We start from the raw sequence: 18,861 nt of genomic DNA, 5'->3' as shown, positions 1-18,861 counted from the left end.
TCCCCCACTCACCTATTGTACTCTATGCTATTTTCTCCCCATCCCCACCCTCCTCTAGCTTATCTCTCCACACTTCAGGCACTCTGCCTTTATTCCTGATGAAGGCTTTTGCCCGAAACGTCAATTTCCCTGCTCCCTGGATGCTGCCTGAACTGCTGTGCTCTTCCAGCACCACTAATCCAGATTCTGGTTCCCAGCATCTGCAGTCATTGTTTTTACCTAGGGAATTCCTAGAGGCACGACACTCATCCACAGATTCTATCAATAAACACATCGACCTGGACCCAATATATCGGCCACTGGAGCGGACAGCTGGAACTGACAACCGGAAGCAGCAGAGACAAACCACAATAAATGCGGGAGGAAACAACACAGAAGCGCTTCACAGGAGGCTCCCAAGCACTGAGGGTGTCACCTAGACAGGGGCCGAAACATCTGCAACACAAATTCCCAACTCGGCGAACAGAACAACAACATAGATAGGATAAATAGAAAAGGTCTTTTCACTGGGTTGGGGGAGTCCAGAACTAGAGGGCATAGGTTTCGAGTGAGAGGTGAAATATATAAAGGGGATAAAAGGGGGAACTTTTCATGTAGAGGATGGTGCATGTGTGGAATGAGCTCCAAAGGAAGTGGTGGAGGCTGGCGCAATTGCAACATTTGAAAGGCATCTGGATGGGTACATGAATAGGAAGGGTTGAAAGGGTTATGGGCCAAGTGCTGGCAAGTGGGACTAGATTAGGTTAGGATATCTGGTTGGCATGGATGAGTTGGACCGATGGGTCTGTTTCCGTGCTGTACGTCTTTATGACTCTAAGATGGGTAGGAGGAGGTTTCTGTAGAGCACAAATTCTGACAAAGACCATTTAGTTCAAATAACATGTTTCTATTCTGTATGTTCAGTACAGACCTCTACTTGTAGACAATCTAATGCTTCATTTATATGATCTTAATATATCCGATAATTTTGAGGCTTCTAACACTTTATATTTAAGTTAGTTATCAACTGATAACATTAATTTGATCTGTTAATTGCAGATATTTTTATGTTTGACAATTTTTTGACTTTTCAAAAAAAATGCTTTTAAAAGCGTTTGAACATATAATGGTGCTGTGATATGAAACATTCTCGTGTTCGATTGTTAATTAATCAATCTCATGTTGAGTGTAACACATCTTGAAGTAATGTTGAGAGCCTACTGCATTGCCATAAAATCTACTCTCAGCAATGTCACAATCAGTTGCATTCTTGTCTCTGAGTCAGATAGTGTGGGCTCAAGTTTCATCTCAGACTTGAACAAATAATCCAGGTTAATATTCCCAGGTAGTGGAGGAATACTGTATTGTCAGAGGTACATTTCTTGGAATTCTTCCCATCCTCCCTTTCCAGTGGGAATAAAATGTCACATGGTGTTACTTAAAGAGGAGAACTTTTTTCCCTGATGTCCTAACTATTACGATGTTAATTTATGAGGAAAGATTATACAAATTAGGCCGATGTACTCTTAAAGGGTTATCTGATTGAAGTCTTTGAGATTGTAACAGGAAAAGTATAAACAAGAAAAGAAATTGGAAAAGAAACAGGCTATAGACAGGAAAAACAGTAAGTACAGATTAACTGTTTCCATTGGTTGGGGATTCTAGAATGAGGGGCAGCAGAGTCTGAGAAGCAGGGCCAGACCAAGCAGGCAAAATGGTAGGAAGCACTTGTACACCAAGAGGATTGCAGTTGTTTGAGACTCTCTTCCACAAACGACAGTGGATACTGGATCAGTTGTTAATTTTAAATCTGAGGTTGGTGATTTGTTAAGAAATGGAGTTTGGTCAGAGGTCACCCAGGAGCTCATTGAATCATGGGATAGGCTTGAGGGGCTGAATGGCCTACTCCTGTTCCTATGTCGCTATGTTCCTATTTGTCCCTCCATCAATATCTCCAAAATAAATAGTTAGTGGAAGCTCATTGTGTGTAACTTGGTTAGTGCATTTACTATATTCTAACAGTGAGTACACCTGAAAAGTAACTCAGTGACTGAAGCATTTGGGATGCCAGGATGTTATCTTTAGAAGAGTTCTGTATAGAAATATTTCACGATAAAAAATGCAAACCTTTTCACTTCATTTTGTCCTATTTCTCTCATTAGTCAGGCCCATGATTCTATGAGGAAAGTTGTCAGTTTAAGTGAGGATTACAAGAGTGATGATAGTGTTTGCTTCTTTCTGATGGATTTAAGGTATTATTTTTGGTCACGGGGAGTCATGGAAGCAAATGCGAAGATTTGCCCTCACCACATTACGAGATTTTGGAATGGGAAAGAAAACCATTGAAGACAAAATAATTGAGGAGTCAGATTTTCTGGTAAAAATCATTGCTGCTTATCAAGGTGAGTTTGTGTAAGGCTCCTGAACAGAATTGCCATTGTTTCTTTTCTCTGTGTGCATTATTTATGATTTCAGATGTACCTTAAAGAATCACAGAAATCTGTATCACAGAAAGGGACCATTCAGGCCAATGTGTTTCAACAAGCTCTTTGTAAGACCAATCCAAAACTAACTGCAATTATTGTAGTATGCTCCCCCTGATGTGCATTCATATAGATCACATGTGATTGAATACACAAACTAGTTCATAGCTTTCTAGTTCATCCATCTCTCAATTTGTGAACTGCTCTGTGGTTGCCCTGCTCAATTTGAATATTGAAGGAGTCTTCAATTCTGGTGAGAGTGACAGCTATCTCCTATCTACCTCCTTTCTATAGCCAAGGGAACATGCTTCAGGGTCTTACGTGAAGAGTAATGCAATTGTGATTTCTTGTAAAGTGAAATACCGCCATAAAAATTGGTATCCCATCACCAAGTCACCGTTTATTTTAACATGCATAGTACTTAACTATTCTACTGCTTCCTCACAGCCAGCTCCCGGAATGGACAGAATCTCTGACACTCCTGTTTTTTTTTATTTTATTAAACAGTACAAAATATAGTTAACAATAAACAGGAAGCAGCAGTTCATACAAAGACACGATATTCAGGGGAAAGGGCAGTAAAGCCAAACTCCAAACCACACTGTTCAACCAGTTTTCAGGGAGACCCCAAATCCCACTTCCATTCATCACAAAGATAACAGTAACAAACACAGGCAAGACAGTGTAATCAGATCAGAAACAGTGCATAGAACACAGATTCAATATAGCTGTAAAAAAGATACGTGACACCCGTCCTCACCACATACTGATCAGATCATTCTTGGCTAGCCTTCCTGTTTATTTTTTCTTTCTTCTGATGTTCCTGTTGGTTGATTTTAATTACTCTCTTTTTCTCCCACACTACCACCTGACAGTGGTAATGCTTATTTTTCCCCCGCACCCATGTTGTGTGTGTGTGTGTGCAGGTGTCACAGTGAAACAAGAAGTGAAAAACAGCACGCGTGGAAATCTTTATTCAATTTCCCACCACCAGGAAGAATGGAAACACCCAAGTGGCCAGTGACAAGCAGTGCCCTTCTCAAAGGGCAATGCTGCGTGATCAAACAGTGAAGGGGAGGGCAGGGATTAAATCAAAATAGAGTTGGAGGGGGAAATAATACACTCCACTCCCTGCAGTGCCCACTTTTACACTATTGTTTACATCTGCCAACCAGGACTCTCTAGTTAACAGTCCAGGCAGGGAATCCTATTCTGAGGTCCACCTGGCTAACCTCATTACAATCACTACATAAAGGGTCAATACTCGATTGAGTGTAATGTTTAAAATTTCTTTTGCAGGCCAACCGTTTAATCCAACGGTCCAACTGAACTCTGCTGTGGCCAATATAATTTGCTCTATAGTTTTTGGTGACAGATTTGATTATAAGGATGAAATGTTTGTCAGTTTAGTAAAGAGAGTGAATGAGAACATTCAACTTCTTGGTTCACCTGTGGTACATGTAAGTTTCATCTTTCATTTGAATCACATCATTTGCAACTTGCAGTAAAGCCTCATTAAATTTGTGGTGCAATATAATTGGCCATTACTTGCACAGTTAAGGGCCTTAATTGGCGTGAGTAGGCAGGCTGCACTAGGCCTGCCCCTCCTACACATAACAGGGTGGGCGGGTTTGGGGATGGGCAGGTGTGTGCCAGTGTCATCCACAAAGGTTTACAGCCTCCTGTGACTGCAAACCTGCTCATGAAACTATACCCATCAACTCCACTTTGAATAGATTCAATATATGTTGGTCTGGGGAGTAGATTTCAATGTTTAATGACACTTTGAGAGAACAAATCCGTACCCATCTCTGTTTTTCAAACAGTATCTTACTTTCAAATTTATAGTCTCTGTTTTAAATACTTTGACAAGTGAAAATATCCTCTCAATACTTGACAAGCTGTCTCAAAATCTTGAGTCTCTGAAGATACCTCTTATACATTGAAACTGAAACAGCAGGCTGTCCAACACAGAAGACGATCATTTGGTCCAGTTTTCCTTCTCCAACACTTTTGAAAGAGTTGTGCAATTGGTCCAAGTCCCTTTCTTATTCCCATGATGCAGAAAACTGATTTTTTGAAGTATTTATCCAATTCCCTTTTGAAAGATATTGAATTTGTTTACACAACTGTTTCAGACATTGCATGACAATAATTATAGTAAAAAGCTATAATTATTCACAATATGCAAAAACCACTATTTGTCAAAGATTCATAACGTTTAAAAGATTTATCTGACACTTATTTTGAAATTGCGATTACTTCGATGTGAGCAGGTCATTAGTTTGTTTCAATATCTACCTTGATAACATGGTGTTATTTTGATTCTGTAGCTGTACAATGCATTTCCACTCCTGAGATTCCTTCCAGGAAGACACAATAAAGTGCTTACCAATACAGAACAGACTATGAATTTCCTTAAAGGTTTCTTCAAAGAAAATCGTCATAAACTAGATGGCAGTGACCTGAGGAGTTTTATCGATGTGTTCATGATCAGACAACAGAAGGTAAAAACCCTATTGTTTTTTCAGAGTTTTACCACTTTCCCAAAGTTATACTTATGTATTTCAGAAAAAAAAAGTTAACTTTGTTCAGTTCAGCATTGGCCTGATGGGCTGAATAGACTCCTTTTTTGATGCAAAATGTATACGATTCTCAGTAAAGGGTGTGAAAAATATTGTTCTTTTTAGAAAGAGAGAACTGACAATTACACTGTCTTTCATAATCCCAGGATGACCCTAAGCATGTTATAGCTGATGAAGCAGTTTTGAATTGTCGTCACCATCTGATGTAGATTTGTCCAAGATCAATAAAATCTGGTCAGAACCACATGGCTGTTTGTGGGACTTTACTCATGCACTTCCTACATTATACTATTGGCTGCACTACAAAAAGCACTTGTTATTGACTTTAAAGTGAAAAGCACAACAGAAAGATTTATTTATGATACATTGACCTGAGAGGAGACAGCACCTCAGAATAACATCTTATCTGAAAGACTGCATCTCTGACAGTTTGGCCTCCCTCAGTACTATGCTGGAGTAAACATAGAGAAGGCTTTTTTTCCAGGTCCCTATTCTGAGCTGCAATACCCAATAATCAATTTGTGAGGTTAAGTATGCATTATAGGACCGGCAGTAAAGGTTTCAATTCAATTCTGAGCTGTTGCATTGTTTGTCTTGCTTTCAGGAATCGGACAACCCTAATTCATACTTCCATGAAGACAATTTAATGTTCACAACTAGTAACCTGTTTGCTGCAGGGATGGAGACCACCTCAACCACACTTCGTTGGGGAATGCTTCTGATGATGAAATATCCAGAGATCCAAAGTAAGGAGCACTCTGATTAATTCCACTCTGGAGCTGACCTTGTTGGATGTATTTCTTATTTTTTTTTAATTGTGATTGAGATTTTGATCTTGTTTGAAAATATCATGGCAGTATTTACAATCACTTTAAAAATGTGCTCGGATTGCAGGAAAGGTTCATGAGGAAATTATCAGAGTGATTGGATCTGAGCGATATCCCAGAGTTGAAGATCGGAAAGATATGCCGTACACTGATGCAGTGATCCATGAAATCCAGAGGTTTGGGGATATTGTACCACTGGGCATAACACATGAAACAACAGCAGACGTAAATTTCAGAGGATACTTCATTCCAAAGGTACCCTCAGGAAAGGCTGCATTCAGGGCCTGATAGACAGACAATAGGGAGGAAGAAAGGGAACATTGAAACCTGATGCACTGTGCACCATTAGTACCTGAATGATTCAATCTCATCAACTTACATTTGTTACGCTATTTAGAATAATATGGCAATGTCTGACTACATTTGTGTATTTTATTAATTTTGCAATATGCGCAGGTAATGGAGGAAAAGAGAAGGAGTGGAGAAATAATTGAAAAGATATGGCTTGATCACAACTTTTGTATTTATAGATGTAGTGAAGCAACCCAAAAATCTGCACGGGTTATTGAAGAATAATTAACACCAGAAGCCATAAAATGATAGACATAGACATGTAGCCAAAAGCTTAGTCGAAAGGCAGGTTTTAAGGAACTTGTTAAAGGAGGAGAGTGGGGATACGAGATTTGAGGACTCAGACCATTGCAGGCACAGCCACCAATCCTGGAGCAGTTCTAATCAGGATGCTCAGGGGATTACAATTAGAATGTAAATGGTATTTCTGAATTTCAAGTGCATTTATTAATGAGAAATTGTGTAATTACTTTCAACAGTGCCTTTGCATTTTAATAATAATAACATAATACAGATACGATATTTTAATATTTGTAGGGAACCCATGTAATCCCATTGCTGTCCTCTGTGCTGTATGATAAAACCCAATGGGAAAAACCAAATGAGTTCAACCCATCTCACTTTCTGAATGCTGAGGGCAAGTTTGTGAAGAGAGATGCCTTCATGCCTTTCTCTGCAGGTAATATCACCGATTAATTTTTGAATGATATGTGAGTGAAATTATCCATCCCTAGCTGGGGAGAATAAGATCTAGGAGATGCATCATTGAGGGAATTTTAGTTTTGTTAGGGCAACCCAGTGGCTCAGTGGTTAGCACTGCTGTCTCCCAGTGCCAGTGACCCTCCCCGTGTGTGTGTGTGTGGGTTTCCTCCAGGTGCTTAGTTTCCACCCACTGTCCAAAGCTGTGCAGGTCAGGTGGTTTGGCCATGCTAAATTGCCCATAATATTCCAGGTGTGGCCTTACCAGTGTCTTGTAGAGTTGAAACTCCATCCCCCTACCAATAAACGCCAACTCATCTTCTTAATATATGCCTTCTTAACAAAGCTATCAACCAGTGTGGCAACTTTCCGGGATTTATGCACCTGGACACCGAGATCTCTCTTTTCATCGACACTGTCAATAATTTTACCATTATCCCAGTACTTTGCATTCCTGTTATTTCTTCTGAAGTGAACTACCTCACACCTTTTCTCATTAAACTCCAATTGCCACTTATCAACCCAGCTCTGCATCTTACCTGTGTCCCTCTGTAACCTACAACATCCTTCGGCACTATCCATAACTCTGCATACCTTAGTGTCATCTGCAAATTTACTAACCCATCCTTCTGCACCCACATCCAGATCATTTATAAAAATAACAAACAGCAGTGGCCCCAAAACAGATCCATGCAGCACAACACTGGTAACTGAACTCCAGGATGAATATTTCCCATCAACCGCCACCCTCTGTCTTCTTTCAGCTAAACAATTTCTGATCCAAACCGCTAAATCACCTTCAATCCCGAAACACAGTATTTTGTGCAATAGCCTACCGCATGGAACCTTATCAAATGCCCCTGAAGTCCATATGCACCACAGCAACCACCTTGCCTTCATCCACCTGTTTTGTCACCTTCTCAAACAACTCAATAAGGTTAGTGAGTCACAACCTACCCTTCACAAATCTGTGTTGACTATCCCGATTCAAATTATTCCTTTCCAGATAATAAATCCCCTCTCTTCAAACCTTTTTCCAACACCTTACCCACAACCGATGTAAGGCTCACTGGCCCATACTTACCAAGGTTGTTCCAACTCCCCTCCTAAAACAAGGGAAGAACATTTGCTATCCTCCAGTTTTCTGGCACTATTCCTGTTGGCAATGATGACATAAAGGTCGAAGCAAAAGGCTCAGCAATCTCCTCCCTGGCTTCCCCGAGAATCCAAGGATAAACCCAATCGGCCCAGGGGTCTTATCTATTTTCACATCTTCCAAAATTGCTGAAACCTCCTCTTTGTCAACCTCAATCCCATCTAATCTTGTAGCCTGGATCTCCACATTCTGACTAACATTGCCCATTTCCAATGTGAATACTGACAAAAAGTATTCATCAAGCGTTTCCCCATGTCCACAGATTCCACAGACCACTTTCCACTCCTATCCTTGATTAGCTCTAATCTTATGCTTGTTATTCTTTTATTCCGGATGTACCTATAGAAGGCCTTTGGGTTTGCCTTGATCTGATCCACCAACAACTTTTCATGTCCCCTCCTGGCTCTTCTTAGCCATCTCTTTAGATCTTTTCTGGCTAACCTATAACACTCAAGCCCCCTAACTGAGGCTTCACGCCTCATCCTCACACAAGCCAACTTCTTATTGTTGACAAGAGCTTCAACTTAGAGTAATAGAGTCATAGAGATGTACAGCATGGAAACAGACCCTTCAGTCCAACTCATTCATGCCAACCAGATATCCCAACCCAATCTAGTCCCACTTGTCGCACATCCCTCCAAACCTTTTCTATTTGTATACCCATCCAGATGCCTTTCAAATGTTGCAATTGTATGAGCCTTCACCACTTCCTCTGGCAGCTCGTTCCATACACATACACGCATCTGTATGAAAGAGTTGCCCCTTAGGTCCCTTTTATATCTTTCCCCCCTCACCCTATATCTATGCCTTCTAGTTCTGAGCTCCCTGTCCCCAGGGAAGAGACTTTACACTATCCATGCCCCTCATGATTATATAAACCTCTATAAGGTCACTCTCAGCCTCCGATGCTCCAGGCAAATCAGCCCCAGTCTATTCAACCTCTTCCTATAGCTCAAATCCTCCAACCCTGGCAACATCCTTGTAAATCTCTTTTGAACCCTTCCAAGTTTCACAACATCCTTCTGATAGGAATGTAACCAGAATTGCAAGCAATATTCCAACAGTGGCCTAACCTATGCCCTGTACAGCTGCAACATAACCTTCCAACTCATGCACTCAATATTCTGACCAATAAAGGAAAGCATACCATACGCCTTCTTCACTATCCTATCTACCTGCGACTCCACTTTCAAGGAACTATGAACCCGCACTCCAAGGTCTGTTGGTTCAGCAACATTCCCCAGGACCTTACCATTAAGTGTATAAGTCCTGCTAAGATTTTCTTTCTCAAAATGCAGCCAACTTCTTTCGTAAACTATGGCTCCTACTCAACAACTTCCATTCTGCCTGATAAGATACATACTTACCAAGGACCTGCAGTATCTGTTCCTTGAATGAGCTCCACATTTCAACTGTGTCCATTCCCTGCAGTTTCTTTCTCCATCCTATGCATATTAAATCTTGTCTAATTGCATCACAATTGCCTTTCCCCCCAGTTATACCTCTTTCCCTGCAGTATATATACCTCCCTGCCTAACCCTGCCCATTTCTATTGTAAACGTAACTGAATTATGATTACTATCACCAAAGTGCTCACATACCTCCAAATCTAATCTCTCGCCGGGTTCATTCCCCAATACCAAATCCATTATGGCATCGCCCCTTGTTAGCCTGTCTATATACTGTGTCAGAAAACTCTCCTGCACACGTTGAACAAAAACTGACCCATCTAAACTACTTGGACTATAGTATTCCCAGTCAATATTGGGGAAGTTAAAGTCCCCCAAAACAACTACCCTGATACTCTCACTCCTATTGAGAATCATTTTTGCTATCCTTTCCTCTACATCCTGGAACAATTTGGAGGCCTACAGAAAACTCCCAACAGGGTGACCTCTCCTTTCTAGTTTCTAACCTCAGCCCAAACTACCTCAGTAGATGAGTCCTCAAACGCTCTAGCAGCTGCTGTAATACTACCCTTGATGAACAAGCCACACCATCCCCTCTTTTACTATCATCTCTGTTCTTACTGAAACATCTAAATCCTGGAATCTGCAACGACCATTCCTGCCCCTCCTCTAGCCATGTCTCTGAAATGGCCACAACATTGAAATCCCAGGTACCAACCCATGCTGCAAGTTCACCCACCTTATTCCGGATGCTCCTGGCATTGAAGTATACACATTTCAAACAAACATCCTGGTTGCTGATGCCCTCTTGTGACCTTGTAAACCTATTCCTGACCTCACTACCCTCAACCTCCTGCACACTGGAACTACAATTCAGGTACCCATCATCCTGCTGCATTATTTTAAACCCCCCTGAAGAGCGTTAGCAAATTCCTCCCCACCCAGGATATTGGTATCCCTCTGGTTCAGGTGAAGACCATCTTGTTTGTAGAGGTCCCATCATTCCCAGAAAGAGCTCCAATTATCCAAGAATCCTAAACTCTCCCTCCTGCACCATCCTTGCAGCCACATGTTCAGCTCTACTCTCTCCTTGTTCCAGGTCTGTTTGTTCTAGCTCCAAACTTCCATCCTAGCTCCCTGAATTTTTGTCTTAGATCCACAACTTTCTTCCTACCATGTTGTTGGTGCCTTTGTGGACCACAACTTGGGGCTGCTCCCCTCCCCCCTCATCCCGAAAACATGATCAGAGACATCATGAATCCTGTCACCTGGGAGGCAACAAACCAATCATGAGTCTCTCTCGTTCCCACAAAATCTCCTATTTGTCCCCCTAGCTTTGGAGTTCCCAATTGCTAAAGCTCTGCTCCTCTTCTCCCTTCCTTTCTGAGCAGCAGGGACAGACTCTGCGCAAGAGACCTGTGCTCTATTGCTTAGCCCTGGTAGGTTGCCCTCCCACCAAAAGTATCCAAAACGTTATATTTGTTTTTGAAGGAACCACCACAGGAGATCCCTGCACTGCCTGCTGGTTCCCTTTCCTACCCCTTACGGTAACCCATATACCTTCTTCACATGGCTGTGGAGTAACTATCTCCCTGTAACTCTCAATAACCCCCTTGGCCTCCCAAATGATCTGAAGTTCATCCAGCGCCAGTTCCGTAACACAGTTCTCGAGGAGCTGGAATTGGGTGCACTTCCCACAAATGAAGTCAGCAGGGACACTGGAGGTAACCCTTAATTGCCACATACTGCAGGAGGAACATTCAACTTCCCTAACCGCCATTCCCACTATTCTAAATGAAAAAAGTGAAACTCGAAAGAAAGCACTTACCACCTTACCAACCGATGTACAGGACATTTTTTTTGGTTAGAGGAGGAGGATGGGTGGGAGACACTACCCGATTAGTGTTTTGGGTAAAGCAACCGCCCAAATGTGTAACCTTGTGAGCAGCTTCCTGCTCGACGCTCCTGTACTTCCTGCTGCTGGAGCAACAAGCTACAGTCAGCAACATATCTCATCGATAAGTTTCACAATCCTGAAAACATTGGCATCTAAGTGATTAAGTTATATTGTTCCAAAAAGGCAGTATAAAATAGCAAGATCCTGTTTATTATAAAAAAAATTGTGAACACCATTGTGTGATGAAGAGCCGCTTTGACACTTCTGTTTTTGCAAATGTGTTTTTGCAGGTCGAAGGATTTGTGCTGGTGAGACCCTGGCTAAAATGGAGCTGTTCCTCTTCTTTACTACACTGATACAAAAATTTAAGTTTCAAGTCCCACCGAATGTCAGTGAACTGGAACTTGAGTCTGGAGTGGGTTTTACTTCGTTCCCAAAGTACCAAACTGTGTGCGCTGTCTGTCGCTGATGTTGCCACCTCATTCATGATTTAACGTGATTTTCATTTGCACAAACATTTAATCATCTGAATAAAAGTGTTCCCTTGTTTCTTCACACGGTGCCTGTCAAATTGGGCTGAGTCATCATCATTATATTTACTTTAACAATGTGATGTTCACTGTACAAACTAGCTCTGTCACAAAACACAAAGGAGTTAGAAGGATCGGTGAATTAAGAAACATGACTGTGAATTTCGTGAAGTTGCCCAGTGATTTATGCCCCAATTTTCATCACATACATGACATCAAATCCTTAATCTTGAAGTGAAGTTTATTAATTTGTTAGATTCCCTGGGATTAATTGTCCATAGAATATATTGAATAAAATATCTCTCTCAACCTAACCTATGTAGTTGTTTGTGTTAAAGAGCTGGGTGTTTGACATTAAGTAATGGGAGGATACTAAATCAGTTGTATCATTCCCAAGTTTGAGTGACAAATGTATTACATAATTTCATTGACCTTTATAAACACAGCTTTCATTACACAAGCATTTACCATAAATCATTCTTAAATGGCACCTCCCAATGAAATTAGCCACCTACCCCACCAATTTACCTGTTTGCTTAATGTATGATGCTGAGCAGACATTTGTACAGTCTACAAATTACCCTGCAAGTAAACATGAAGGTTGTCAACTCTGGACATATTCCTGGAGGTTTAATTATTTGACCTCAAGTCTCTGCCTAATGTCACGTCCATCAGTTGACCATCCTGTGTCCTGCCCAGCCAATTATTGAACAGCCTCTTTCTTACACAGTTTGATCATTCTTCACTGTCAGCCTTTTATTCCCCCATTATCTTTTCTTTACATAAATAGAAACTTCTCAAAAAAAAATCATGCTAGCAAGTTTTGAAAAGATTTGTAGCTCAGGTTGAGGTTCTGGATGTGAATTCCGCAAGCAAATTCACATCTTAAAAAATCATGTCCCTGTGAAATATTTGCTGAGCTGAACATGGTATCGTTTTGGGGATTCATATTTAATTCCTGGAGACTTGAGACAGTTTGAGGGGTGACAAGAGTGCACTGGCCTGCAAAATTTTAGATAATTAGCAAGGTTTGTTTCTGGCAGGGAAAATGGATACTGACGGTTCATGTAAGGTTTTAATCTATTTGGTTAAGCTGCATTCAATTCTGGCCACCACATAACAAAAAGGGTGTGGAAGTTTTGGAGAAGGTGCAGTAGAGGTTTACCATGCTGCTGCTTGGAAAAGAAGGTATGAGCTATATAAGGAGAGGCTGGTCAAACTGGGATTGTTTTCTCTGGAGTGGCAGAGTCTGAGAAGAGACCTGATAGAAGGTTGTTAGTCAGGATCTTTTTCCCAGAGTTGAAACATCTAATACTAGAGGGCAAGGGTTTCAGGTAAGAGGGAGAAGTTCAAATGAGATGGGAGGGGCAAGTCTTTAACACGGAGAGAGATAGGTGCCTGGAACATGCTTCCATCTGAAGGCAGATACGACGGTAGTGTTTAAAGGATTTTTAGATAAGCATATGAATAAATATATCCCTCCAGGGCTCTGGACCATCGGCAGACAGAAGGGATTAGCTTAACTTGATGTCATGTTCGACACAACATCGTGGGCTGAAGGGTGTGTTCCATGCTGTACTGTTCTATGTTCTATAATTATATATATTTTAGTCTACTTTTCAGTTTTGTCTTTAGGACACGGTTAAATCATAGAGTAATAATGTATGGAAGGAGGCTTATTGTGTTTATTGCTGACTCTTTGATGCAGCTATCCATACTCTTTCCATGATTAGCCCGGGGAATTCATCAATTTGTTAATTAAATTGATGATCCTGATGCCACTGGAAGCAGATTTTCTTTATCTGTTATTAAATATTTCATGATTTTGTAAACTATCAAATCGTTTCCAAGCAAAATAACTTTGTTGTCCCAAAATATGGTTCAGTAGTTAATTAACTGTTGTTGCTGTGCTCTTAATAAATTAGATGTTGCAATGTTCATTGTGTATCAGTTACTTTCTTTATCATCCAAACCTTGAATGTCAATTTTATCCTTGTATTCACTGTCTCCTTTTAGTAAGTTCAGGTGTTAACATTGAAATCTATTGTTTAGTTTCATTTGATCACAGGGGTTGGTTAGTTTTAACAATCAGCAAATGCTGAGAAGCTGGAAATGCTGCATTGTAGGTCAGGTCTACCCTGAAACATTGGCTGCAGCTCTGCTTTAAATAAGGTTTTTTTGAGGTTGAGGTGTCATACTGTTCACTCTAGCAGTAGGGGTTAGAGTGGCACCGTGGCCCTTCACCCCCATTTTGCAGACTATAGCGAAGGACAGTGGTGGTAGAAGATTGAAAGATTTTCCTCAACATATTTGACCAGAAATCTCTCAGAGTGGGAGACCAACTGTCCACAATTTGGAAAGATTTGCAGATTGAAGCTCAAACTATTTGGCCCCAATCTGAATATCTCTTCCTCACTCATAAAGTTGTGCCATCGAGACCTCCAGATTCAAACATTCTGAATAGACAATCCCTTCATTTTCAGGAACCAGCCTAGTGAGCCTTCACTGAACTGCTTCCGATGTAAGTGAATCTTCCCTCAGCAAGAGTTCAAACCAGAATATTCCATGTGTAGTCTAACCAGTGCCCTGGGCAGTTCTAGTAAAATGCCCTTGATATGGTATTTATGTCGATACATTGGACTGTCACTTTAAGAGTCTGATTTACACAATGTGATAATGACGTTACCAGCCAGTTTGGAGGAATGCAATACAGACTTGCTTGCTGTCCGGTAGAGTGAACATCTGCTTAAAGTTGCCTTCACATTTTGTCATACTGTACTCCTTCTGCCAGATTTTTTGGCTACTCACTCAACTTATTTATATCTGTCTGTAGTTCCTAATTAGCAAGCTCCCTGTGACATTTTCAGAATTTATGTTCTTACCTATCTTTCTGTCATCTGCAAATTTAGCTAACATGTCTTTCTTTCCCTTATATAAATCATTGATGTAAATGTTAAAAAACAGAGGTCCGGCAGAGAGTTCTGTCAGTCTCCACTCATCACAATCTGCTAGACAGAAAAAAAACTCTATGCTCTCTGTTTGCTGTCAGCCAGCCCATCCTCTGGTCATGCACATCCTCTGTTACCTCCTGCATCATGAGCTCCTATTTTGCACAATAACTCTTAATGTGGTTCCTGTCAAACATCTTCTGGAAATCCAAGTGTGACATGTCTCCAGGCTCCAACTTATCCACAGTACATGATGCTCCTTCAAGGAACTTCAATAAATTGGTTAAGCATGATTTCCCTTTCACTAATCTGCACTGACCCTTGTAACATTTATCTTTCCTTCACACTCAGGTATAACCTCCTCTGCACTCGAATTCTGACATTGCCTGAAGGGCAGACCTCAAGCTAACCGACCTCTACTTTCTTGTTCCCAGCTCCCTCTCTTCTTGAATTGAAGAGTTTTATTTACTCCTTTCCAGCCTAATGGAACCTTTCCAGAATCTAGGGAACTTTGGAAAATGAACACTAATGCATCTGCTACCGCATTAGCCACCTCTTTTAAGACCTTAAAGTTAAGCCTACCAAGGTCCAGGGACTTGTTAGCTCAGAGTTTCAGTTTGTTCAGTACTGTTTCCCAAATGACTGTAATGTCACCATGTTTCTGACTCCCTTCAATATAAATGATTTGGATGAGAGTTTAGGAGATATGGTTAGTACGTTTGTGAATGACATGAAGATTGATGCTATAGTAGACAGTGAAGTCAGTTATCTGGGAATGCAGTGAGATCTTGATTAACTGGGCCAGTGGGCTGAGCAATGGCAGATGGAGGTTAATTTAAATAAGTGCAAGGTGTAGCATTTTGGTAAGGCAAACCAGGGCAGGACTTACACAGTCAAAGCTGGAGCCCTGGGGAGTGTTAGAGAGCAAAGAGATCGAGGGGTTCCTTGAGAATGGAGTCACAGATAGACAGGTTAGTGAAGAAGGCATTCAGTATGTTACCTGTCATCAGTCAGCGCACTGAGTATAGGATCCGTGCTATTTTGTTGCAATTGTAGAGAAGGTAGATAGCCATCAGCTTTTCCCCATGGTAGGGGAATCTAAAAATAGAGGGCAAAGGTTTATGGCAAGAGGGGAAAGTGGGGCAATTATTTCAAACAGATAATGGTGATTGTGTTGAATGGCCTGCATCATTTAAGAAGCAATTAGACAGGTACATGGATGGGAGATTTATGGAGGGATATGGACAAAAACAGGCAAATGGGACGAGCTCAAATTATGAAACTGGGCAAATTAGGTTTCCTTGCTGTACACCTCTATGACTCCAGAATAACAGTTCCAGTACAGTTTCAGCATTGGCATCTACCTGACAATGTGATGAATTGCCCAGTTGCGTCCTGAGTAGGACAAACCCAACTCGGTTAATTACGACTCCATCAGTTCACTGTCAATTATCAGTAAAGTGATGGAAGGTCTCATCAACCTTGTCATTAAGCAGCACTAGCTCAGCAATAACATGCTCAGTGACGCCCAGTTCAGGGCCCGTCAGGGCCACTCTGCTCCAGACCCATTACAGCCTTGGTCCAAACATGGACAAAACAGCTGAATTCCAGAGGTGAGGTGAGGTAAGAGTGACAGTCCGTGAAATCAAGGCCAGATTTCAATGAGTGTGACATCAAGGAGCCCGAGCAAAACTGGAAACAATAGGTATCAGTGGCAAACTCCTCACTGGTTGGCATCAAATCTGGCAGAAATGAGGGTGGTTGTGGTTATTGGAGGTCAGTCTTCCCAATTCCAGGGCATTCCTGCAGGAGTTCCTCAAAGTACTATCCTGGGCAACCCATCTTCAACGTCTTCATCAATGACCTTCCATCCATCATAAGGTCAGGAGTGGGAATATTTGTGAATGATTTGGGGTGTCACAGTGGCTCAGTGGTTAGTACTGCTACCTCACTGCACCAGGCACCCAGGTTCGGGCAACTGTTGGCGTGGTGTTTGCATATTCTCTCCTGCTTCCACATCTTAGAGAATCTATGTTCTATGTTGATTGCACAATGTTCAGCACCATTTGTGACTCCTCAGATACTGAAGCAGCCCATGTTCAAATACAACAAGATCTAGATAATGTCCAGGCTTTGGCTGATAAATGGTGAGTAATATTTGTTCCACACAAATGCTAGGCAATGACCATCCCCATCTCCAATAAGAGAATGGTGTTATAATGAACATCCTGGGGGTTACCACTGAGCAGAAATTCAACTGGACTTACCACATAAGTACGGTGGCTACAAGAGCAGGTCAGAGACCAGGAATACTGCCAGAATTAACTTACCTCCTGACTCCCAAAGCCTGTCCACTGTCCATAACACAATTTAGGAGTGTGTTGGAATACTCCCCACTTGTCTGGATGTGTGCAGCTCCAACAACACTCAAGAAGCTTGATTCCATCCTTGAAAAAGCAGTCTGCTTGATTGGCAACACATCCACAATCACCCAGACTCACCACCACTGACAGTCAGTAGCGGTAGCATGCACTGTCTACCAGATGCACTGCAGAAATTCACCAAAGATCCTTACACAGCATCTTCCAAACCCATTGTCAGTTCCATTCCAAAAGATAAGGACAGCAGGTACATTGGAACACTAACACCTGCAAGTTCCTTGCAAGCCACTCACTTGGAAATACATTGCTGTTCCTTCACTGTGGCTGAGTCAAAATCATGAATTCCCTCCCTCAGGGAATTCCCTCCCTCCAAAAGGCAGCTCACACCACCTTCTCAAGGGCAAATGGGAAGGGGTAATCAATGCTGGTCAGCCGAGAGGTGAGGGGGAATTTTAGAGACTGTTTGCAATTGATAAATTGTATTTTTGGGAGGAACAGAGTTTTCTTTCCTGCCTTCCAATTGGTTTTGAAGGTCATTGCCACCCACTGTAGTTCATTACACAACAGGGCTTCGACAAGGGAAAGTTCAGATAATCCGAGAGTTTAAAACCACATCGATCAGTGAGAGATTTCCCTTTTGAATCTTTTTGCAGCTTTTCAGCACAGGAGCTGAGCTCGAATATAAACTGCGGCCCCTCCTGTTGCCAGTTTCGATCCCGGGATGTCGATTGTAAGTATTTTCCCTGTGGATGCCATCACCCTGGTGTTGCTGGGGGCTCTGACCATTATCCTCCTGCTGCATTTCAACAGCGGCTTGAAAAATCCCGGGGTCATCAACTTCGTGGATGCCATCACCCTGGTGTTGCTGGGGGCTCTGACCATTATCCTCCTGCTGTATTTCAACAGCGGCTTGAAAAATCCTGGAGTCGTTAACTTCCCCCCGGGACCCCCTTCTCTCCCAGTGATCGGGAACCTGCACATGTTGGATCTGAAGAAGCTGAACAAATCATTGATGAAGGTAAGAGCGAGTTAGACTCGGACAGTGAATCAGAAGCCTGGTTTGCTCTTTCCCATTTGTGTTCAGCGCTTGGGGATGTGAATTTCTGCTCTGAAGGGGTGATCTCAGTGAGTTATTGTCACCAATGCAAACCAACCAGAATCCAGCTGATATTACCCCGAAATTGACACCATGTTGGCCAGGTAATGGAATTGAGTATATTCCTCCCCTGCATCCTGACCACCCACATCGTGGGAGTGTCTTGAGTGTTTAAAGTTACTCAGGGATGAAAAGGCGAATACATTGCAACAAGAAAAAACAGAAGTAAGAAAGAATTTCAATAAAAATTTCGTGTGGGAGGGGGAAACCATATTCTTCCGCCTCTCCAGTGTCCATCAGATGCAGAATTCTCTCAGGTACCAGTCAGCATGACATTTTCCATCCCCAGGGACAGTGGTGTGAAACCTGGGTGTGTGGCCCATTGAACAGTCTGAAAGGTTACTGGTGTGGTGAATAGGAGATATTAACTGAAGAAATATTCACTGCCTTTAGACCAGTAAATGTCTTCCAGCATTGAAGCCAGCCTGCTGGACTGTAACATCCTGCATCCTTACCCTTT

The 18,861-nt window shown here is 41.8% G+C and overlaps 1 protein-coding gene across 1 annotated transcript in view; it reads left to right on the top strand.

The window, feature by feature from the left end:
- Positions 1-18,861, top strand: part of LOC122560424 (cytochrome P450 2K6-like) — a 47,425-nt gene that overhangs the window by 6,890 nt on the left and 21,674 nt on the right. The window contains exons 2-10 of the mRNA XM_043711057.1: positions 2,232-2,381; positions 3,762-3,922; positions 4,796-4,969; positions 5,652-5,793; positions 5,942-6,129; positions 6,763-6,904; positions 11,677-11,843; positions 17,899-17,975; positions 18,056-18,263. Coding sequence (XP_043566992.1) covers positions 2,232-2,381; positions 3,762-3,922; positions 4,796-4,969; positions 5,652-5,793; positions 5,942-6,129; positions 6,763-6,904; positions 11,677-11,843; positions 17,899-17,975; positions 18,056-18,263 — 1,409 coding nt within the window. The remainder of the gene's footprint in view (positions 1-2,231; positions 2,382-3,761; positions 3,923-4,795; positions 4,970-5,651; positions 5,794-5,941; positions 6,130-6,762; positions 6,905-11,676; positions 11,844-17,898; positions 17,976-18,055; positions 18,264-18,861) is intronic.

Source organism: Chiloscyllium plagiosum, chromosome 21, assembly GCF_004010195.1.
Source record: "Chiloscyllium plagiosum isolate BGI_BamShark_2017 chromosome 21, ASM401019v2, whole genome shotgun sequence".
NCBI classification, from domain to species: Eukaryota; Metazoa; Chordata; class Chondrichthyes; order Orectolobiformes; family Hemiscylliidae; genus Chiloscyllium; species Chiloscyllium plagiosum.
This window is presented reverse-complemented; position numbering and strand designations above follow the sequence as displayed.